This window comes from Bactrocera neohumeralis, chromosome 3, assembly GCF_024586455.1.
Source record: "Bactrocera neohumeralis isolate Rockhampton chromosome 3, APGP_CSIRO_Bneo_wtdbg2-racon-allhic-juicebox.fasta_v2, whole genome shotgun sequence".
NCBI lineage: Eukaryota > Metazoa > Arthropoda > Insecta > Diptera > Tephritidae > Bactrocera > Bactrocera neohumeralis.
In genome coordinates, this window is record NC_065920.1 from 33,778,079 (window position 1) to 33,802,068 (window position 23,990).

Here is a 23,990-nt window from a genome sequence, read left to right on the forward strand (position 1 = left end):
TAACTTTGGAATAATATACGTATTGTTAGTAATAATGTTAGTAATAAATACTGGAAATTTAAATATTTAGCTTAACATGCCTGAAAAGATTATATTCGCCTACTTATTTGCAATTTTTCGCTTGCTGATGAATATATTCATAGGAATATACGAAACTAACAAGTAACAGAAGGGTGATATATTAAGAAAATAAATGAAGCATATGAAACAAGTAAGGAAGGGCTAAGTTCGAGTGCAACCGAACATTTCGTACTCTTGTAACTTGCAAGACTCAAAGCCAGGGAAATGCTTTAAGGTGTAAAACCAATTATATAGAGTAAAGTCACCCGGAAGTTCGAAAATCTTTATATTAAGTATATGGGGGCTAAGGAAAGTATTGGTACCTTCCAACCCATTTTTGACATACAGACATACCATTATAAGAGAAGGAATAACGCTTAATTTCAGTTATATAAATCACACATTGACCGACATTTTCGATCAAAAATCAACTATAGGTACCGGGGTCTAAATATTCGGTACCCAGGAGCTTGATCAGTTTATGTAGGACTTATGACAATTTTTGGGTCATAAGGTGGCACACACTAAAAACATTATTTGTGCAAAGCTGTATCCCTTTATATTAATTGCTTCTTGATTTATATACTGGAAACTGAACGATTCAAGTGGAATTTAAAATTGTGTTCTATGGGAAATCGGTTGGTTGGGTCTAGAAATATAAGGTTTCACCAAAAAGTGGGCGATTCCACGCCCATCGTCCAATTTTCATACCATCTTGGTGGTAAAATTTAGCTTTTCTGACGTATTTAGTAATTGATTTATCGCGCTTTTAGTAGTTTTTAACAGTACCGTTATATGGGGAGTGAGCGGGGTTATCCTCCGATTTCATCCATTTTCATATTGTCGGTAGAAATTGTTATAAGATTCGTATCCAGCGAATTTGGTTGTAGTAGCTCAAGTGGTTTAGGAGATATGTACATTGAACTTGTTGGAGGGCGCGCCCTCTTGCTCCAAAAAATTGTCCCAAATATGTATCTTGCTACTGCAATCCTTTGTACCAAATTGCAGCTTTATATCTTAATTTAGTGCTTAGTAATGGCACTTTATATTTTTCGGTTAATGGCAAATTGTGGGCGTGGCAGTAGTCCGATTACCATCTACGACTAAGGAACCCACATACCAAGTTTCATCGAGATATCTAAATCTTTACTCAAGTTACAGCTTGCACGGACAGACGGGCAGTCAACCAGATTTCAGCTTTTCTCGTCTTGATCATTTATATATATACATACATATAACCATATCTATCTCAATTTTTTCGAGTTTTAAGAGATACGTACAACCATGAACAAAACTAACTATAATACTCTGTAGCAACAAGTTGCAAGACTATTGGGGTATTCACAACGTGCATAAAGCAACGTAAAATCAAAAAATTCATAAATTTGTATACTAGTTTAAAAATCTATTGTTGCATTGCATACTAAAATAACTTTATGCAAATACAACTCTGAACGCTATGTTTTCGGATCGTTATAACTTATAACTTTATGAGACTATGTGAAACCACTATATAAAAATATATAAATGGAAGGAATTGTTGTCTTGTTGAAGAACACTAATAAAAAAGGTTAAAACAATGACAAATAAAGAAAAGAAGTGCAATTTTAACATATTTGATGATAATTTGGAAACCTTATAGATTAATTTTCAATGTAATGAGCTAACAAGCTTAAATGTATTTATGAAGTATTGAAAGTTCAAAAGTCAGTTTTTTTAAATATACCATAAAATGATTTAAATAGTTTCTCTTTATATAAAATGACTACTATATGGTAATCGACCAAGAATTATTATTTTGTCCGATCTGGCTATAATCGTAAATGTTATAAAACACGCTAATTTTCAGGCGCTCTCTCTCTGAAATAAGCTGGACATCCCTTTATCCCTGGTTATGTGATCGGGCTGCTAACCCTCTGCCAAGCCGTATGCTGTTTCTTAGCGCATTCTCAACTTGTTGCGTTGGGATGGCGCGTGTTGCTCGAGTGGCGCGGCTTTACCGTTGTGTATGAATGCTTCCTGACATTTTCTTTTTGTGGATATTTAGTTCTCAAAATGCCTAATCTCGTACTAGAGACTTAGATATGATTCCTTTCATCGAGGGAAATCTCTACTTATAATTGCATACACAGTTAATGGTGTTATCAAATTAGATTTTATTTTATGACAAAAGTACACAAGGGATTCGAACAATATAATTCAACATAAGGTTTAGTTGTTATGTTTTCGTATTTTTTGAGCAACGTTAGATCAAATCATGTCTGGTCCGGTCGTATATTACATTAGTGCCAAATTTGACAATAAAATCGGCAGATTACGAAAAGCTTTATCGATTCCTATTACTATACATTACTGGATGATTGCGAACTTCCTTGGGTTTAGCCAAACTAATATTTATAATTTTGTTAAAGTCTTTACACTATTTCGAATAGCTCTTCCGGTATTTCATGAGCACCCGAATCTTTACTTTTTATACTCTCGCAACAATGTTGCTAACGAGAGTATTATAGTTTTGTTCACATAACGGTTGTTTGTAAGTCCTAAAACTAAAAGAGTCAGATATAGGGTTATATATACCAAAGTGATCAGGGCGACGAGTAGAGTCGAAATCCGGATGTCTGTCTGTCCGTCCGTCTGTCCGTCCGTCTGTCCGTCCGTCTGTCCGTCCGTCTGTCCGTCCGTCCGTGCAAGCTGTAACTTGAGTAAAAATTGAGATATCATGATGAAACTTGGTACACGTATTCCTTGGCTCCATAAGAAGGTTAAGTTCGAAGATGGGCAAAATCGGCCTACTGCCACGCCCACAAAATGGCGGAAACCGAAAACCTATAAAGTGTCATAACTAAGCCATAAATAAAGATATTAAAGTGAAATTTGGCACAAAGGATCGCATTAGGGAGGGACATATTTGGAAGTAATTTTTTTGGAAAAGTGGGCGTGGCCCCGCCCCCTACTAAGTTTTTTGTACATATCTAGGAAACTATTATAGCTATGTCAACCAAACTCTACAGAGTCGTTTTCTTCAGGTATTTCCATATACAGTTCAAAAATGGAAGAAATCGGATAATAACCACGCCCACCTCCCATACAAAGGTTATGTTCAAAATCACTAAAAGTGCGTTAACCGACTAACAAAAAACGTCAGAAACACTAAATTTTACGGAAGAAGTGGCAGAAGGAAGCTGCCCCAGGCTTTTTTTAAAAATTGAAAATGGGAGTGGCCTCGCCCACTTATGGACCAAAAACCATATCTCAGGAACTACTAGGCCGATTTTAATGAAATTCGGTATATAATATGTTCTTAACACCCTGATGACATGTACGAAATATGGGTGAAATCGGTTCACAACCACACCTTCTTCCAATATAAAGCTATTTTGAATTCCATCTGAATTTCTCCCTTCTCTGTATAATATATATGTATGTACATTAGGAACCAATGGTGATATTTGAAAAATATGTAAATGACGGATAATGAAATCTCGATTATCACTTTACCATGCGAGAGTATAAAATGTTCGGTGACACCCGAACTTAGCCCTTCCTTACTTGTTCTCAAATATCTTATGTATGGACCGGAGTTTTTTAATTATTGTACTAAAAATGATGATGTTATTCAGCAATTTGGAAAGCATACAGCGTCCATTCATTTAAAACAAATATGTAAATCAATTTTCATGTTCTCAGAGCAGCTCCTGTCATTTGTTTTCTAGAGCTAATTGTAGACAGGCATTTTGTGGTATGACAAATATGTATATCTCCTGCTCTTAGCTCCTTGTAACGCCCACTTCTTTTGATTTCGTACGTCGTAAATATGAGTAACTACAGTTTCAATGAAAAAACACATAATCAAGCAACACTCAAGAATAATAATTAACAGTTTGACTATCTCCCGATGGAGGCCTTCTCGAAACTTATATATTTTGAACATAGAGTATGTGACTGAAATGTTTTCTTACATTATAAATTGATAGGAAAAGGTGTCCGAATTAAGGCAAGCCATTTATGAAATGTTTAGGTTGAGACAGTCAACATGGTATTCATCTAGAAGGACCGAGAACTGAATAAAGAAACTTTTGTGGTTTCATCTAAGGCAGGTCAAACACAAGGCATGATTAAATTTGAAAAAAATTACAACTTAACTGTTCAATATTTAAAAACTCATTTCTACAGCTATCTACATATACATATATAAATTACTTACTTCGTTTTTTTATTTTAACTAAAAGTATGATTAAAGTCATCCATTAAAAAAAATTATGTACTGTGCTCATAAGTTCACTAGGTCTACGAATTTCCAAAAAAACAATCTATCAGCATACGGACCTTTACCGAACCCCAAGCGGGATTGCTAACTCTCTATATCGCATCTGCTACTCTATATGACAGCGCGTTGTGGTATTGCCAGCATTACACATATTTATGTCCTTCCGATTGTTTGCACCGTCTCCATGCGGCCGTACTTTATGCTATGCTATGCTCTTCTCTTTGCAGTTACACCAAAGCATGGACCGCAAATCACCGGTGGCCAGCCGCGTTACCAAATTGATGACATTGTGCGTGTGAATTGTACATCGGCGCCGTCCAAGCCGGTGTGTCATCTCAGTTGGTTAATTAATGGTGTACATGCGAACCGGACATTCCTGCGGCCATACGATCCCATAATTGTCGGACGTGAGGGCTTGGAGGTGGCGCGACTGGGATTGGAGTTCCGAGTGCGTAAAAAATTCTTCAAACATGGTGACATGAAATTGAAAGTGAGTTAATTAGCACATAAATATAAATATATAAATTTACTATATTAATAATCCAGAATGTGTGTGATAGTGTCCATTTACAAATGGTGGTTGTTGGTGTTGTATGCAATTTATTTTTAATTGCTGACTTTCTGCTCAACAAGCTGTATAAACTAGTGTACTCAGATATCAAAAATTGATACCACTGCTGTACGCTATTAATTACAAAAATATTTCGCTTATTAATGCGATGAACATGCGCTCTCATAATTTGCAATTATGTTAATGCGACGTAGATACGTATACCGGGAAAAAAATATATCCAGTGGAAATTTCTTATTTAGGGACTACTGAAATGGATTATTATCTTATCATCTCCGTTAAAAAAGTGAAAAAACTCTATTACATTTTCAGAGGCAAAACTTGGGTGTTTTATTTCATATATAGACTTATATGTACACATCAATTACTTAAGAGCCTTATTTGCACTTAAATCAGATTAAAGACTGATGAGTTACCCACCAAAGAGATTTAGACTCCTCTTAATTTCCATATTTTACAGCTCTTTCGGATCGGTTTTATTAAAACTCTAACTAGCTAATAATTGCTTTGTGTATTATAAAATTTTATAAACTAAAACACAGTAGATTTATTAAACAAGTATTTGTTGAAAACATGTTTGAATTTTAAACTGATATTTTTGTGAAATAAACTATTACAAACTACAAAATAAAAAAATGTGAGCCAATTGTAGCAATGAAAATAGGTTCAAAAATTTATTGCCTTATAACTGAAATGCCTAAGGGAGAAACATAATATCTCCATATTATCAATGCATGTGCTTTTTAAAACCAAAACTGCCACCATAAGCAAATAAAAACCAATCGCAACATTCATTGGTTTGTTGTTTAGTATATAATTTATTAAAAATTTACATATATTTTACATTTATACGTATTTAAAAAGTTTTCCAAATAGTCCACCTGAGAAAATCGTCAACCTCACACATTTTATTTTCCAATAAAGGACAAGTTCTAACATTCTATGTTCTAAACTAACTTTAATACCGCACAGCTTTTAAAAATATTTAACTCTAACAATTTCCTTCCGAGATAGAACCTGGAATAACTGAATTTTTCATTAGCTTGGTTTCTAAAACATCAGAGAAGTGGGCTAATCTTCTTAATTCTCACCTTAAAGAGGTGCTCAGTGCCGACTATGACTCTAAGAACTCATTTGAAGCAAAATTGAAAAATGTGGTTTCCGTAAAACTCATTTAAAGGTCTCTTTATATCATTTTAATATTTTAAGACTCTAAAATCGTCCATATAGCAGACTACAGGGCCCTTTAGTCATTACTGCTGTGGATATATACTTATTGAACCTCTGTAAAGCATTTATTTTGTCGTATATAGAACTCATATATCGACTTCCAATTGATGTCTAGATTTGTAACCTAATATTATTAATATTTATTTTAGTTTTGTTATATATGGTGCGTTCCAAAGTAAACAGGAGTATAAAAAAAAAATAGAACAAATGGTTTTTTCGGCAAAATAAATGTATTTTGTTCAAAATAGTCTCTTTCTGCTTCAATACAGCTTTTTGCACGGTCCAAAAGCATGTCAAACGAGTGTTTTAGGTCGTTGGCCGGTATGGCCGCCAGTATGCCGGTGCAAGCCTTTTGAATGGCCTCTACGTCTAGGGAGAGTGGTTAATGGTCAAAATGTGACTTTTGGTCAAATAATCGTTCTTTGAATGTTGGATTCTGAGCAATTTTTGGTCGTTTCGCCAGCCCAAATGTCCGGTCGAAAAGCGATAAATCGATGTTTTGGAGATGCTCAATTCCATTTGCATGATCACGATGATCACGGATTTTGATTGGCCCACATGTTGATTGTCATTTATGTCCTCACGACCACTTTGAAAACGTTGAAACCACTCATGTCTCTTCTACGGGATAGGCAATCATCGCCATAAACTTGTTTCATCAATTGAAACGTTTCGGTAAAAGTTTTACCAATTTTAAAACAAAATTTAATGATGGCTCTTTATTCGAAGCTCATTTTCGCACCGATAACACAAACATACTGACACTTAAAACGCAATAACTTCACTTCCAATCATTGAAATGTCATGAAATTCTCACATCGATAAAGACAGCATATTCTAACGCATCAGTCAAAATACATATAGATGGCGCCACCAGGGGGCGCTAGATCCTGTTTACTTTGGAACGCACCTTGTATTTGCGTAGCAAAGTTCAAGTCGAAAAAATTTCTATTCGACAACCATTAAAATTCGAAACGAGAAATATTAAAACTAAACTTAGAGTTCAACCCTTCCAAGTATCGTAATTATCAACCTTCAGAAGTATGTGTACCTGTATTCACTAAAAGACATCCGAAATAACAATCTCCTTATCAACGCAGAACAAATGCGGAACGTATTCGCTGCCAGGGGACGCTGTTTATTTGGACAAATACAACTATGTTTACATACACACACACAAATGCTTGAGTATATGGCCAGAGCGTGAGGCTGCTGTTAAAGCGCACAACGCGTATTTGTATTTGTATTGCGGTTGTCCGCAAGCTTGGCGGCAATTGTGTTAACAGGATTCTGTGAGTCATTAAAGTGCGTGGCAAATCCCAACGTACACATATGTGTCATACTACACATACTCGCTGAACGTGCCGGTCAGCATGGCGTATACGCAACACTTGCTTATGGCAGCTCACTAGGCATATAAATGTTATGTGTATGTTTGTATGTGGTCCATGTAATGAGCGTGTGGTGTTGGAGATGCCTGCAATGTTTACACTGAGTTTTCTTTTATTACTTTCCAGTTGTTTGCTATAGCAATAAAAGTGGGACAGTGAAATGTACAAGTACATAAAAGGAAATTTGTGAACGCCACGTTGAATGCATTTCACTTTATATTGTCTGTATGTTGGGGGTATTTGTGTAACTTAGTAGCTGTCGAAATGAAGATATTTATTTTCGCAACTTTGTTTAGTGGCAACGTTAGATAAGTAAATATCAACAAGGGGAAGAATGCACATCAGTGTACATACGTCTGTGTGAGAGAGTTCGTGTGTGTGTATATGTGTTAGAGTAAATATATATATGATCATGTGTGTGCATGTATGTGTATTGGATCAGAAAGATATTAGTGTGCGATTGTGTCGGCGTAATTGAATTATATTATATTTTCCACATTCTTCTATTTACCCAATTGATTAAATAATTGTGTACTTGTTATTGTATTGTTCTCTAGTGTGTGGCAAAAATATCTTCGGTATATTGGCAGAGCAATGAAGAGAGCGTGGCACATGAGAAACATCAGAAGATACCCGTACTGGAATCGCGCGAAACCGTTGTGGCCAAGTCACGATTGCGTGACAAAGCATTAGAAGGTGAGTTTTACAGTAAATATAGTGTAAAGGGTTTCTCAATAAGAGCGCTAGAACTATGTATATGTATATAAGTAGAATTGAAACTAATTAACAGTGTAGCATTTAAAATTTTTTGCCATTATTTGATGCGTTCGCTTTTCATTTAAACATATGTTGATTACCCAGCCAATTAACTATAATTTCATGGGTTTTCATTGCAGATAATCAACTTAAAGACGCCGGCACATCATCAGCAGCCACATCATCGGCGGCAGCGTTCTTGCCATTAGCGGCTCGTAATTCGATACTTTTGCATATCACACCCACACTGCTGCTGCTCGCGCTGCCCGACTTAGCAGCCATGCTGCCACTGTTAATAGCATTTCTGTGTCAATATTGGCAATTTAATATTTATGTGCGCCAACCAAGCTATCGATTGCCGTTATGTAACGTCTGCAGCAGCTACTGGCGCTGGTCGCACAGCATTCGAACCGTTGGCAGATGACAATTAGCTGTGGCATATTAAATAGGAGCGCAAGCAATGACAGTTGCAATGGCGGTGGGAGCGACAGCTAGAAGACTGCTCGGTCATCATCATTGATTAGTATAAATTGTTGCAGATTAATATAATTTTTTTCGTTGTCAATTAATTGTTGATAGGTTCATCTCTAGTTGGGTTGAATTGCTGGCATCTTAAGCGCTTGATAACTGTGTGAGTATGCGAAAGAATGGAAGCAGGGTAAGACAAAATGAAAGTGAGCTGAAAGAAATCACTTGTGACTGTTATTGACTTAGTTTTAATAGAGAAAAAGAAAGAGTAGAATAAGTGTAATAGTAGAATAAGGAAGGAAAACTAGTTAGTTAAGCCTTGCTAACTGAAAACATATTATGTTGGAAATGCCGCTTAGAATTTTGGAAACATATTTGGAACAACTGAAGTTAGCTAATTGATTTTACTTTTCTACATAATGCTGAGATCGGTGGAACTTAAAATCCATAAAACTATCAGCAGAATTTAAAAGCGTTTAATTAAAATCGAAATTCTGATATCTTAAAAAATTAAAAAGATTTGTTTTTAAAATTTTTTTGTTTCAAAATCCTTTTAAGTTATTTTCATCCGCATTTATATTAAATAATAAGCTACAACACAATATTTGTGAAGAAAGTGTTCTAATGTATAATTTTACCTTCCAGCAATATATTTGAAACATTGCAATTGTGCCAAGTTTCCCAACATTATTTTCTAGGTTTATTGTTATTATAAGTGAGGAAACACTTCATTTCTGATCAGTCTAAATCTTTATTATCGCCTTTAACACAAGCATGCGATCGCTTAATCAAACTTTCTGTATACTAATTATGCGTCTCGGCTGGAGTGGCCTTCATTGTCTTTAATAAACTAATTTTAATACTTTAGTAGAGTCCCGGCGCGCCCCACAGTTTCCAAAACAGAAACAGGTCAGAGGGAACTTAATCTGGCGAATACGAGAGCTGAACGATTATTCGCGTTTCGCGTTTGGCTAAATCGTCAGTCACAATCATGCTTGAATGTGATCGTGTACCATCGTTGAAAAAAATCCAATTTTTTGCTCACCGGCCATTTACAACCAAATACTCAAGGCGGGCAGGCAGTATTCCTCGTTGACGGCTTGAACCTGGAACGAATTCATGGTGAACCATACCACGGTAATAAAAAAAACGATGAGCATTATCTTGATTTGTGACCGATTTTAAGTGGATTTTTCGGTTTCGGATTGTTTACAGCGCCATTCGCTAGACTGTTGGATAGTTGCGAAGTCGCATTCATAAAACCATGTCTCGTCATCAGCAATGGAGCGATTGATGATAGTTTTGTTGCTTCTACTGATTTTTTCAAAAGACTCAGACCTTATGCGATGAATCTAGTATTGACAAATATTCAGCAAAAAGTGTTGGGTCGATCCATAGGAGCTGTTAAGATCCTCTGCACCCCTCTGAAGCTTGCACGGTCATTCTCAAGCACTGTTTCTTTAACTTTTTCAACGTTAACGTTATCGGAGCGGATGGAAGACTGGCAGGAGTCAAGTTTTCGATGACTTCACTATGCTCACTGAGTGCTTTGAAGAGCTCACCTCTTTGTGTTCATAAGGCTGCTATATATATTTCTGGCCTAATAATGAAAATAGGAACATTTATTAACGAAATTTGTTTTATTGTTTTTCAAATATTCTCCATCAAGATTTATACACTTTTGCATGCGCTCAAACCAATTTTCGAAGCACTTTTTCCACTCCGATTGAGACACCTCCAAAACATGGTTTTTGAATGCTTCAACAGCATCTTCTGGCGACGAAAATCGTTAACCACGCACGGGAATAAAAAGAAGTCATTGGGTGCCAAGTCAGGGCTGTACGGCGCTGGTTTGAGCCGATGTGTGAGAGCTCGCATTGTCATGGTGCACAATGATTCGTCTTCTCTTGTTCGTTTTTCGAATTTCTCCGAAGACTTCAGGCAAACAAATGGTGGTGTACCACTCAGAATTGACCGTCCTACGTTGCTCAAGCGGAACAGTCGCCACACGACCAGTTTTGCCGAAGAAACAGACGACCATTTGCTTCGAAGTGCTTCTTCCACGAACAACTTTCGTTGGATTTGGCTCGTCTTGGAAGACCCACACGGTCGATTGCTGTTTTGTTTCGGGCTCATACGCATAGATCCATGATTCGTCACCTGTGACGATCTTACAAACGTCTTTTGAAGCACCGCGATTTTTTTTTCAGCATTTCTTTACACCAATCCGCACGAGCCTTTTTTTGAGCGATTGTCAAATTGTGCGGGATCCAACGAGAACAAACCTTTTTTACGGCCAGGTGTTAATGCAATATCGAATGTATGCTGGTGGGAGAAATGCATAGGCATGCCTCTATCTGAAGGTATGTTACATGACGGTCTTGCATTATCAGTTTTTCACAGTGCTATAGGATGGTGCTTCATAGCCATACAAAGATTTTAGTTCATCGATGCACTCTTGTCGTGATAATCCACGTCGAAAGTTGTGAAAAATGATCGCACGAAAATGTTCACGAGTTAATTCTAGGCCAGAAATATATATAGCAGCCTCCGTAAAGTTGACTCCGAAACTTTAAGCGTCATAAACAAACAAATGTAAACCAGATACGTACTACTTGTATGTAGATCAAACTACCCACAAACTTAAGAAAGGGATAAAAGTATTTATCGATGCGAATTTCGTGCACAATTTGAAAGGATTATTCCGTATCAGATTTGATCAGATGCTATTTCTGCTTGTTTTGTTTATTATAATTATTTTTCTCAAAATCTTGATCTATGCAATCCAGCGCTATCCCAAAATGAATTGATTTCTCAGTACACAAACTAGGTAACTTAATGTATATTTGACTACATATCGAACAACTCATGCATATTACTAAAAATAGTGCAATCTTTATATGTACATACACTTGAATTACTTTAAAAGTACAAAATTTATTAGTGTAAAGCATGAAAAGCTATTTAAGTTTAAGTGTTGAAATATGAAAGTTATTGCTTCTTGGTGGTTAAAGTAACTCAAAGCAAAAAAAAAAACCAAATGTCATTTATTAAAAACTAAGCGCAATTTGTAAATAGTATATAGTAAAATATATTATCTAGCAGAAAGTAGATTAAGACCAGCTTGAGACTAAGAAATAAATGCATATGTATATACGAGTAAGCATTGAGTCTAAGCGCGGCACTATAAATTGTGTGTAAACGGTAATGCAGTGCTTCTTTTCGGCATAGCATAGTTTTAGGCGTCAAGCTATATTGAGAATATAGACAGATTCATGCTCCAAGTATGATGGAAGCGTCATTTTTGTGTCTTTTGATTTATTTACATTTATTTTCGAAATTCAATGGGTTGACCTATTTTATGTCGCAGCAAGCGTTGGGATGACATATTTATGTTCAAAATGTTCCTTCAATTTTAGTTTTTTAATAACTATCCACTTTATTAAATTTTCAGTTTTGAATATTTAATTAAATACACATTTAAGGGTAGTTTCCAGCTCTTAAGAAATGTAAAAATTCTTATAAAAAAATGCTTAATAAATGGTCAAGAAAATTTCCTGCGGTAAAAATAGCACAAAATAGCTATATTCCTGCGGTAAATTTTCTTGTGCTAGTATGCAGCTCTAAAGAAATCTAGTACTAAGGTTTAATAAATTTTTATATTAAATATATTTTCTTTGTTTATTTTCTATTGCTCATCTAATATGCATGATTCATAATGCGTAACCTGCTGTCAAATTTACTTGACTACAGCTCAAAAAATAAGCAATTTTTTTCTTGAGTATTTACTTGAGAGCTGGAACCCAAGCTTTACATTGGCTGGCAATCAATAATTTTCGAATAAGGCAAAAAATTATGTGCCATTTCAGATATCGTTATTAATACTCAAAACAAATTAATTTTATACAACATAAGCTGCTAGAACCGTTTAGCTAAAAATACTTGTATTAATCATTTACATTTTATAAATTATTTTCAATTTTCGAATGATTTGATTTCGATGAGTACTAATTTGAATATGTCATATCATATTAACTGTAAATAGTTACATATTAAAGTCTGTTATAACTAAATAATATCTACATACAAACATATGCATACAAATTCAACGTTAAAATATGGCCATGCATACAGCACCCTACTAGATTTAACTATAACATACTTATAGCTCTAATCTAGTATATTTTAATTTATTAAGAGGCATATTGTAAGTAAACTAACGATAATGGTTTAACTAATAGTAATGTAATGCGAGAAATATAAAAATTTACTTGGAATCAATAAAATTTCAAAATCTTAAACAGTAGATCTTGCCTTTGCTGCTGACTATTGAATGAACATGATTGGTCAAGATTGTAACGTGCCCTGGACGATGGGTCGCTGACAATTTTTAACTGCTGATATCAAAAAATTGCTATGAAAAAACTAAATTCGTAATAATTTACAAAATCCGTGTGATAGAAAATTCTCAGAAAATTTTGTATACCGAAAGTTTTTAGTAGTTCTTTGTTGTAAATACGAAAATATGCATTGGTATGCATTGGTAAAATATTCTTCATAAAGACGAGATATTACATTATGAGTTGTGTTGTCGTTATGTATATATTATTACAATTATAATTTGTTATATGAACTTTCATAAATGTTAATCATTTTTTTACGTACTGGTCTAGTATTTACTTATAATATTAAAACACGCACTTGAGGTAATGTCTGATCCACTGGAAAATCGATCATTTAAAAATAAACTGGAAAATCAAAAGCCTCAATGTTATTTTTAGGGCAATGTAAACTGTGCCATCCAGAATCAAAGTGACATATCATCGTTGATCACGCCATAGCTCCTTTAGAGTCAGACTCAACTTTTTGGCTTATTCTTCATATATCTTTCAATCAATTGGAAATATTTTTGGCACCGATGCTATTCTTAGGTAAGTAAGTTCTTAAATATCTCCAACGATACATCGGCCAAATTCGCATCGTTTTCAGTTTTTCTGACTAATAATGTATATATAGATAGATATAGATATAGATATATATATGTATGTATATATATATTGATGGATACAGCAAGTATAAGTTGCCTTTCCAATGAAGCGATTTTTTCCGGAACGAATAAAAGGTGTGATTAAGTGTGTTATACCAAGTTTTTATGTGCGTGTTATCAATTAGATCTGCATGAGTTTTTGGTATCGATTCCGTAAATGATGCGGTGTCTATAATATTTTTCAGAATATTGATCCTCTCGTTGAATTTGCAAGAATTCTTTGTAACAAAGGCTACTCGTTGTGCATATGGATAGAAATCGCTGCAAAAGAGATGCAGTGAGCTGTAAAGAGCTCCACGTGAGGCTACCAGACCAGGGAGAAGTAGCTGTTTCTAAGGTAGCAGTAGTCATGATACTCCGAAGTGCAACCTCTTTTAGTAAGGAAAGCATTAGTCCGACAGGAGAGAGGAAGTATCTGTCCTCAATACCATCAGCTTACTTTCTTATCGGACTCATTTGAAATAGCCGGTAACTGTAAAGCTTATGAGTAAGGTAGAAAACTGAACTATTTACCCATGTTTAATAGACATTTATTGAGGAGGGCTTGAAATTTTGTCGGACGCAACCCGTCAAACAAGTATGGACAAAAATGAGGCATCCAGGCAGATTCTCCTCCATTTTCCAGCGTGTGCTCGATTACTTTCACCTTAACAATTTTGTGATAGGTTTACAAGGGTCTTATAACATCTTATGAAGGACTTTTTTAGGTAACACAACCGACCGGCCTTCTAAGCTGTCCATGTGAGATCCCTGTCAGGATCGACCTCTTAACTTAACCTGATCGAGTTTTTTAAACTACTTGAACTTTTAAAATTAAAGACAACTTATTTTGGAAGAATGTACTAAAAATTAATATCTTGCACAAACACAAAAGATTCTCTACAAGAACTTGATGCCTTGCATGCCTTGCCATATTTCGGTAAAATATCTAGTCAAAAGAAAAGTTTTCCATACAAGAACTTGATTCCGATCGGTCAGTTTATAAGACAGCTTAAGGCTATAGTGATCCAATATCCGTACCGACAAACGAACAACATCTTGAGGAGAACGTCAAAATTTCAGATCGATATTACTTATATATGCATAAGAAGAGATAGCTAATCGGGTTAGCTCGCCACGCTGATTATTTAGATACGTACTTTATACGTTGGCCGACGTTTCTTTTTGGGCGTTTGTAGCAAATTTAATGTACTCAGGTAATAAAGATTTTCAAATTAACGCTTTTACTATTTTGAGAAACCTAATGTCGTATTAAATACGATTATTTCTTTTAAATGTCTTGTTAAAGTTGGCCAACTAATTTTTTGAAATGAAGGAAAAATGTCAGTGAGCTCATAATCCGAATGTGTAATTTCTATTTTGAAAGTCCCATTAGACTCCATGTATCCATGAGCTCGAACGTTTGTAAAGTAAAAAGTCACGTTGAGCCTTCTTGTTCAACATATTGTATACCTACTCACTCATACATGCGCGAAAGGTGTACAGAGAGCACACATCATAAGACCACATTAGTAAATAAAGGATATGCTCTGTATCCTTTATTTATCTACTGACGCGCTTTCGCCGCACTCAGTCGTTGCGTCTTCAGCCAACAGAAGCAAAGTCTAAGGACAAGTAAACATAATGTAAGTAGTACCGAGACTGCCTGGTATGTAGAAATCATTTCATATACTTCTATATGTAAATACATATATCATACATATAAAAACATATTAACTGCGGGTGTCCTTGCAGCCTTGTTGAGATGTCTTATAGGTACCTTATAGCACATGTTTGTGCAGTTTCCTTTACTTTTGTACAAATATGTGAATTTGTACTTTCTAGCATTAAAGTATGTATGTATGTAAAAATGTATTTGATATGTGTATAAATAGACCTGTGTGAGTTACTTGGAAGTTACAAACGTAGCGTGTCATAAATGCTTTTTTCTTGGAAATTAATTTCCACCTAATTTACTTTGACACATAAATATGTATTTTTACACATGACATTTTTTGAGATATGTATGTGATACATACGTACACATATAAGTTTAATATTAACATTAAGTCCTAAAAGATCCTTTATTACAATTATATTGTGTATATATTAAGAGTGGGCATCAATTTGAATAAGTCACACGTTTATGCTAATGATTACTTACTTAGCTGTCTTTAGACGTAAATTAAAAAATTGGATTCATAAAGTTATATTTCCTTGACAAATATTTATTAGAGGATTATTTAAAATATTTTTTAAAGATTCATATACACATTTGCAACTTCTTCTTCTTCTTTACTGGCGTAGACACCAGTCGCCAGTCTTTTCTTCTTTTCGCTACGTGGCGCTAATTGGATATTCCAAGCGAAGCCAGGCCCTTCTCCACTTGGTCCTTGCAACGGAGTGGAGGTCTTCCCCATCCTCTGCTTCCCCCGGCGGATACTGCGTCGAATACTTTCAGAGCTGGAGTGTTTTCGTCTATCCGGACAACATGACCTAGCCAGCGTAGCTGCTGTCTTTTAATTCGCTGAACTATGTCAATGTCGTCGTATATCTCGTACAGCTCATCGTTCCATCGAATGCGATATTCGCCGTGGCCAATGCGCAAAGGACCATAAATCTTTCGCAGAATTTTGCTCTCGAAAACTCGTAACGTCGACTCATCGGTTGTTGTCATCGCCCAAGCCTCTGCACCATATAGCAGGACGGGAATTGTGAGCGACTTATAGAGTTTAGCCTTTGTTTGTCGAGAGAGGACTTTGTTTCTCAATTGCCTACTCAGTCCAAAGTAGCACCTGTTGGCAAGAGTTATCCTGCGTTGGATTTGTAGGCTGACATTGCTGGTGGTGTTTACGCTGGTTCCAAGATAGACGAAATTATCTACAACTTCAAAGTTATGACTGTCAACAGTGACGTGAGTGCCAAGTCTCGAGTGCGACGATTGTTTGTTTGATGGCAAGAGATATTTCGTCTTGCCCTCGTTCACTGCCAGACCCATTTGCTTTGTTTCCTTGTCCAGTCTGGAGAAAGCTGAACTAACGGCGCGGCTGTTGATGCCGATGATGCCCCCGCCGTTTTGTTGTTTTTCGGACGAGTTATTGCTATTCGAACCTCTTCATGGTCGGGCAATGGAGCGTTTGTTCCATCGTCATCGATTGGGGAATTGAGTTCGCATTCTCCTGGCGTTGTACGTTCACTGCCATTAAGCAGGCTGGAGAAGTGTTCCCTCCATAATTTAAATATGATCTGGGCATCGGTGACTAGATCACCTTTTGGGGTTCTACAAGAGTATGCTCCGGTCTTGATACCTTCTGTAAACCGCCGCATGTTTTCGTAGAATTTTCGAGCATTACCCCTGTCGGCCAGTTTGTCGAGCTCTTCATGCTTACGAATTTCGGCTTCTTTCTTTTTCTGTCTGCAAATGCGTCTCGCTTCCCTCTTCAACTCTCGGTATCTATCCCATCCCGCAAGTGTTGTGGCTGATCGTAACGTTGCGAGGTAGGCAGTCTGATTTTTCTCTCCGCTGCGACGCGGCACTCCTCATCGTACCAGCTGTTCTTTTGCTTTTTCCGAAAAGCAATGGTTTCGGTTGCAGCTGTACGTAAGGAGTTTGAAACGCCGTCCCACAGTTCCCTTATACCGAGTTGTTGACGAGTGCAAGCCGAGTAGCAAATCGTTCGGCTGTCTGTTGTGATTGCAGCTTCTCGACGTTGAACCTTCCTTGTGTTTGTTGGCGTGCGTTTTTTGCTGCACAGAGGCGGGTGCGAATCTTGGCTGCAACAAGATAGTGGTCCGAGTCGTGGTTAGGACCTCGGAGCGTACGCACGTCTAGAACCCTGGAGACGTGTCTTCCATCTATCACAACATGATCGATTTGGTTGGTGGCTTTTCTGTCCGGAGACAACCAGTTAGCTTGATGTATTTTCTTGTGCTTGAATCTAGTACCACAGATGACCATACTTCGGGCCCCGGCGAAGTCGATCAGCTTCAACCCATTTGGGGAGTATACCTCTTTGCCCACCCTGGCGTTAAGGTCGCCAAGCACGATTTTGACATCGTGGTCCTTATTTCGTTTGCCCTGGTCGTCATCAAAAAGGGGGTCTCTCATCCGAGGCTGATTGTTAATTTTCATTGGGGGTGTTTTGTTACGTAGCGGGTCCCAAACACAGCGCACAACCCTATGTAGGGGATGTTTCGCCTTCTCACTTTAGCTCGCCTTCAAACGGATGTTCTTAGGCTACCCAGAGGATACTTGGTCAAAGACCGGAAGTCGTGAGCTGCTTGAGCCATATGTAAAAGAATCGTTTCTGGCCACTCCCAAGTGAATCGCGATCAGAGAACTTTCCTCACTTGTGTGAACTTCTACACATGACTCCATGTTCCAACTGCAGAGGTATTAATGGATGACAGTGCTCCTTCGTAACTTTTTGCTTATTCATATAAGCCATCAGAGGGAACTCGACTCATTTTTGAAGCGAATGGTGCCAGGCAACGAAAAATGGATCACATGCGACAACATCAAGCGAAAACAGTCGTTGTCAAAGGACGGTGAACCGTCCCAAACAGTAGCCAAGCCGGTATTGACGGCCAGGAAGGTTTTGCTGTGTGTTTTGCACCCATGTGGCCAGACGCTTAATTCTACCATCTACTGCGAACAACTGGACCGCTTGAATCAGGCGATCGACCAGAAGCGTCCAGAACTGGCCATCAGGAGGGGTGTAGTGTTCCACCAGGACAACGCCAGACCATAAACTTAGTTGATGACTCGTCAGAAGGTACGAGAGCTCGGATTGGAGGTTTTATCGCATCCACCATATAGCACGGACAAAGTGCCAAGTGATTACAACCTGTTCCTGTCCATGGCGAAAGCCCTTGTTGGTGTAAAGTTGAACTCAAAAGAGGCTTGTGAAAAGTGGCTGTCCGAGTTCTTCGCAAATAAGGAGGAGGGCTTCTACGAGGCGGATATTATGAAGTTGCCGTCTAGATGGAAACAGATTATCGAACGAAACGGCGCATATTTGAATTAAATCCGATCATTGAAACACTTTTTATAAAGCATATAAGCAATGTAATCAATAAAGAGCAAAAAAGCGGATGGGAGATATTTGACAACCTTATATATTGGCCGAAGTGGCCACTTTGTTAAGGGGTCAAAAGGGTAATCTGGCCTGTTTCTTTGAGTTTGGTCACAGAGCAATATTTCATATTATATAAGACTTAAGAGATTTTTAGTAACAATTTTTAGATTTTTTTATCAAAAAATATTTTTTTTATAAAAAAATTAAGTAAGAAATTTTAGTTAAAAATCGTCCTTTTTTAGAAACCACCATTTTGTCAAAACATTCTATTTTGCTTATTCCTCTAATTAATTACTATATTTTACTTTAACGAAATCTCTATTCTTATATCATGAACAGGGTATATTAAGTTTGCCACGAAGTTTGTAACACCCAGAAAGAAACATCGGAGACCATATAAAGTATATATGTACAAATAAATTATCAGTGTGTTGAGCTGAGTCGATTTAGCCATGTCCGTCAGTCTGTCAGTCCGTCTGTCTGTCTGTCCGTATGTCTGTATATATACGAACTAGGGCCTCAGTTTTTAAGATATCGTTTTGAAATTTTGTAAACGTCATTTTCTCTTCAAGAAGCTGCTCAGCCATAACATATAGCTGTCATACAAATTGAATGATCGGAATTAAGTTCTTGTACGGAAAACTTTCACATATGACAATGTATCTTCATAAAAGTTGGCACAGGGTATTTTATAAGATAATAATGTAATATACGAAGGAGTTGTTCAGATCGGCTTACTATAATATGTAGCTGCTATACAAACTGAACGATCGGAATCTAGTGTTGGTATGGAAAACTTTTGCATTTGACAAAATATATTCACGAAATTATAGATTGTTTTCTAAAGCAAAAATGTAATCTCCGAAGAAATGGTTCAGATCGGTTAACTATAGCATATAGCTGCCATACAAACTGAATGATCGGAATCAAATGCTTGCATGGGAAACTTCCTCATTTGACGATATATCTTCACGAAATTTGGTATGAGTGATTGTTAATAGGAATAATGTAATATCGGAAGAAATTGTTCAGATCGACTCACTATAACATATAGCTGTCATGAAAAACTTTCGCATTTGAACTGGTATCTTCACGAAATTTGACATGGATTACTGCTTTAGGTAATAATATAATCTCCGAAAAAATTGTTCAGATCGGATGACTATAGCATATAGCTTCCATACAAACTGGACATATAGTTATAAAAGAAATGCACCTGTGAAGGGTATATTAGCTTCGGTGCAGCCGAAGTTTACGTTTTTTCTTGTTTTTTTAAATTCAAAGGATTCTGTTCAAAGATATATTGATCACTGCGATATGTATATTTCTAGAGAAGCTCCCGGATATCAGCTGTATTTCCTTTTCAAATAAATCTTTACTAATACTAAGTCTTTAAATACAGTTTAAAGATACCATAATATGTGTGCAAATGTTTTGATCAATAAATTTAAAAGTTTTCTTAGAAAAAATTCTGGAAAAATCGCTTTTTGCTCGGTTCAGTTACAACTGCATAAAACTCTTTATTAAAGAGGAAGTGAAAGTAAACTTTTTTAGCTCGAATGGCAGAAAATCCGTCTTTTATATATCCATCTATAGCCACACTACTCCAAAAGTGCCTGCAACATCTTACCTAATGGTGAATATTAAGCGAACAAGTTCTAGATTATCTTCAAATCAACAACAAAATATTAAATATTAATTTTATCCGTAATATTATGCATCGTAGTAGATGACATATTGTGTAGGCTGAACGTTTTTCGAAAATATGTGTTTTCCTGCGCACATAAGATCCACTTATCTGTTATTTGTAATTAGTATGGTATTAATGTGCCGCAAAATCGATCTAATGCCTTTGCTTGTGTAATCATACCAGCAACGTGGTATACCTAATTTAAAATGAGCACACAAAACCCTCTATACATAAATATTTTATCAATTAGCCTCTCATTTATCCACGCTGCATTGGTGTTTTAATTATGGATAATTAGTTAGTTATCACCGCATGTACACATACATATGTATATGATTATGCGCTATGTCACATAGGAAATATATAAGCGCGTGCATGTAAGTTTTGTTAGCTTAATAACCAACTTCACGCCAACATTAACAGCGTGCGATATTTATTTTATGCACATAGACAAATGCTAATATGCCAAACTCCATAATAATAATATGCTGCAATGCATTTTAAATATCGGGTAGGATTTACGACACTGCTGCGCGTTGCTAATTATATATATATTTACATATGCGTGTGTGTCTCGTTGGATTTGTGTATTTATGCGGCCACTTAAGCGCAATATGCCATAGAAAATTGTTGCGGCAAATCGGCGGAAAAACGCGTTTTTATTTGCGCTGTTATTAGCAATTATGGAGGTCTATACGCGTCACAGCCTCATTGTTGGTCGAAATTAATGAACTCTGTGAATCGGACGTCTAATTTGGGGTTGCAGCAATGCAAAGAGTGGATGGGTCAGTTTAGGCACACGAAAAATTACAAAATTGCTTAATTTATAACTGGAGTGCAGTAAGTATACATTTGTGCTGTATGCTATTAATTTACTATTTTTATAAAAGTAGAATATGTTTTAATATGTGTTGACATTTACATGAGCAATACATAACAGTTATATAATAACCCTGCAGCCGTTGTCAGCAAAATTATTCGATGTTAGAATTCAGAAGCCAAAATGGAACTAGTCAGTAAAGTATCAGACTTACACCAATTAGTTTCAAACTGGGATGAAAGGCAGATCATTGTACGTCGACAAATCAGTATACCTTTTGCCAAGTAAAAAAACAAAAGGTCTTCGAAACGTAGTTCCAAATTATTCTTAAGAATACTAATTGAACAAGACACATGTGATCTTGATTCAAACTAGTATGTGACTGATTACACTAAAACATATGTATATAGTAGATACTCGTATGTGTGCATTTTAAATTCAATTAAATACTTTGATCTGGCGAGAGTTTTCTCAAAGTCAGCAACATGTAAAAAATATGAGCTGTCTGTTAAAGGAAGTGACAGTCAGTAACTAGCTGGGCTTGCGATCAATATGTTACTAATTAGTTAATAAGTAGTTTGTAGTTAACTGATTTCACCACTAGGAGTCAACGACATTACTGGGGTATTCGAACAATGACTACTACAACCATTATTATTGAAATCTAACTGGAAACCCCCTACATAGGGTTGTGCGCTGGGTTTGGGACCCACCACGTATAAAAAGCCCCCCCCCAAATGAAAGATTACCAACTGCCTCTGATGAAAGACCCCCCTTTTGATGACGACCATTAAACGAAATAAGGACTACGATATAAGGGCATGCATCTGGAATGTCCAGACCCTTAATTGGGAAGGTACCGCTGCCCAGCTGGTTGATGTCCTCGCGAAAATAAAGGCTGACATCACCGCCGTCCAAGAAATGCGATGGACGGGACAAGGACAGAGACGAGTAGGTCCTTGTGACATTTACTACAGTGGCCATATAAAGGAGCGCAAGTTTGGTGTTGGATTCGTGGTGGGAGAGAGACTCCGTCGCCGAGTACTATCATTCACTCCGGTGAATGAACGTCTAGCCACACTCCGCATCAAAGCGAGATTCTTCAACATATCGCTGATTTGCGCTCAGGCCCCCATGGAAGAGAAGGACGATGTGACCAAAGATGCCTTCTATGAACGCTTGGAGCGCACTTATGAGAACCGCCACGATGTTAATATCGTGCTTGGCGACTTTTACGCCCGGGTGGGCAAAGAAGGTATCTTTGGCACTACAGTCGGTAAATGCAGCCTCCACGACGAAACATCCCCAAATGAGTTGAGGCTGACTGACTTCGCCGGGGCCGAAATATGGTTATCTGTAGTACTAGATACCAGCACAAGAAGCACAAGAAGATACATCAAGCTACCTGGTTGTCTCCGGATCGAAAAGCCACCAACCAGATCGATCATGTTGTGATAGACGGAAGACACGTCTCTAGTGTTCACGACGTGCGTACGCTCCGAGGTCCTAACATCGACTCGGACCACTACCTTGTTGCAGCCAAGATTCGCACCCGCCTCTGTGCAGCAAAAAACGCACGCCACCAAATACAAGGAAGGTTTTCTACTCGGCTTGCACTCCTGCTCTCTGAGAGCACTCGTCAACAACTCGGTATAAGGGAACTTTGGGACGACATTTCAAACTCCTTACGTACAGCTGCAACCGAAACCATTAGTTTTCGGAAAGTGCAAAAGAACAGCTGGTACGACGAGGAGTGCCGTGCCGCAGCGGAGAGAAAACAGGCTGCCTACCTCGCAACGTTACGATCGACCACAACACGTGCGGGATGGGATTGATACCGGGAGTGGAAGAGGGAAGCGAGACGCATTTGCAGACTGAAAAATAAGAGGCCGAAATGCGTGAGTACGAAGAGCTTCATAAACTGGCCGACAGGGGTAATGCTCGAAAATTCTACGGAAAAATGCGGCGGCTTACAGAAGGTTTCAAAACCGGAGCATACTCTTGTAGAACCCCCCAAAGGTGATCTAGTCACCGATGACCAGAGCATTATTAAATTATGGAGGGAACACTTCTCCGGCCTGCTGAATGGCAGCGAACGTACAACGCCAGGAGATGGCGAACCCGACTCCCCAATCGATCACGATGGAGCAGACGTCCCATTGCTCGACCATGAAGAAGTTCGAATAGCAATTAGCCGCCTGAAGAACAACAAAGCGGCGGGGGCCGATGGATTACCGGCCGGGCTATTCAAACACGGCGGCGAAGAACTGATAAGGAGCATGCATCAGCTTCTTTGTAAAATATGGTCGGACGAAAGCATGCCCAACGATTGGAATATCATGTACAAATCAATACGATATGACGAGGTTTCCGTTTTCGAATTTTGGACAGAATAAATGCAAGTTTTTAAATAATTAATAGGAATTGAGATTTCGGACAGCTGATGTTTATACATACAGACATCCACATTAAAAAAGTATAAAGATTTAATCTACTATTGAGGAAATATAAAATATTTTATTCGAGGAATCGGATGTTAAAACTCCAAAGAAAAATATGTCACTCTATGATTTACGGACGAATATCTAACTTACTGACGAAATTAAGGAAAATCTTTACTAACTGAAAATTGA

At 37.2% G+C, this 23,990-nt stretch overlaps 2 protein-coding genes across 3 annotated transcripts in view; both read left to right on the forward strand.

Moving 5' to 3' along the window:
• LOC126753251 (uncharacterized) overlaps nucleotides 1–9,020 on the forward strand; it is a 71,736-nt gene extending 62,716 nt beyond the window's left edge. Inside the window, exons 5-8 of one of the 2 annotated variants that reach the window (XR_007666110.1) lie at nucleotides 4,555–4,817; nucleotides 8,077–8,215; nucleotides 8,416–8,798; nucleotides 8,855–9,020. Coding sequence is in view for 1 of the 2 variants with exons in the window: in XM_050464519.1 (XP_050320476.1) it covers nucleotides 4,555–4,817; nucleotides 8,077–8,215; nucleotides 8,416–8,699 (686 nt within the window). In the remaining variant the exon portion in view is untranslated. Of the gene's footprint in view, nucleotides 1–4,554; nucleotides 4,818–8,076; nucleotides 8,216–8,415 lie in introns of both variants that reach the window. The other variant, XM_050464519.1, reaches the window with a different exon arrangement.
• Nucleotides 1–23,990, forward strand: part of LOC126753252 (uncharacterized) — a 479,664-nt gene that overhangs the window by 221,746 nt on the left and 233,928 nt on the right. The gene's annotated exons all lie outside the window — the stretch shown is intronic.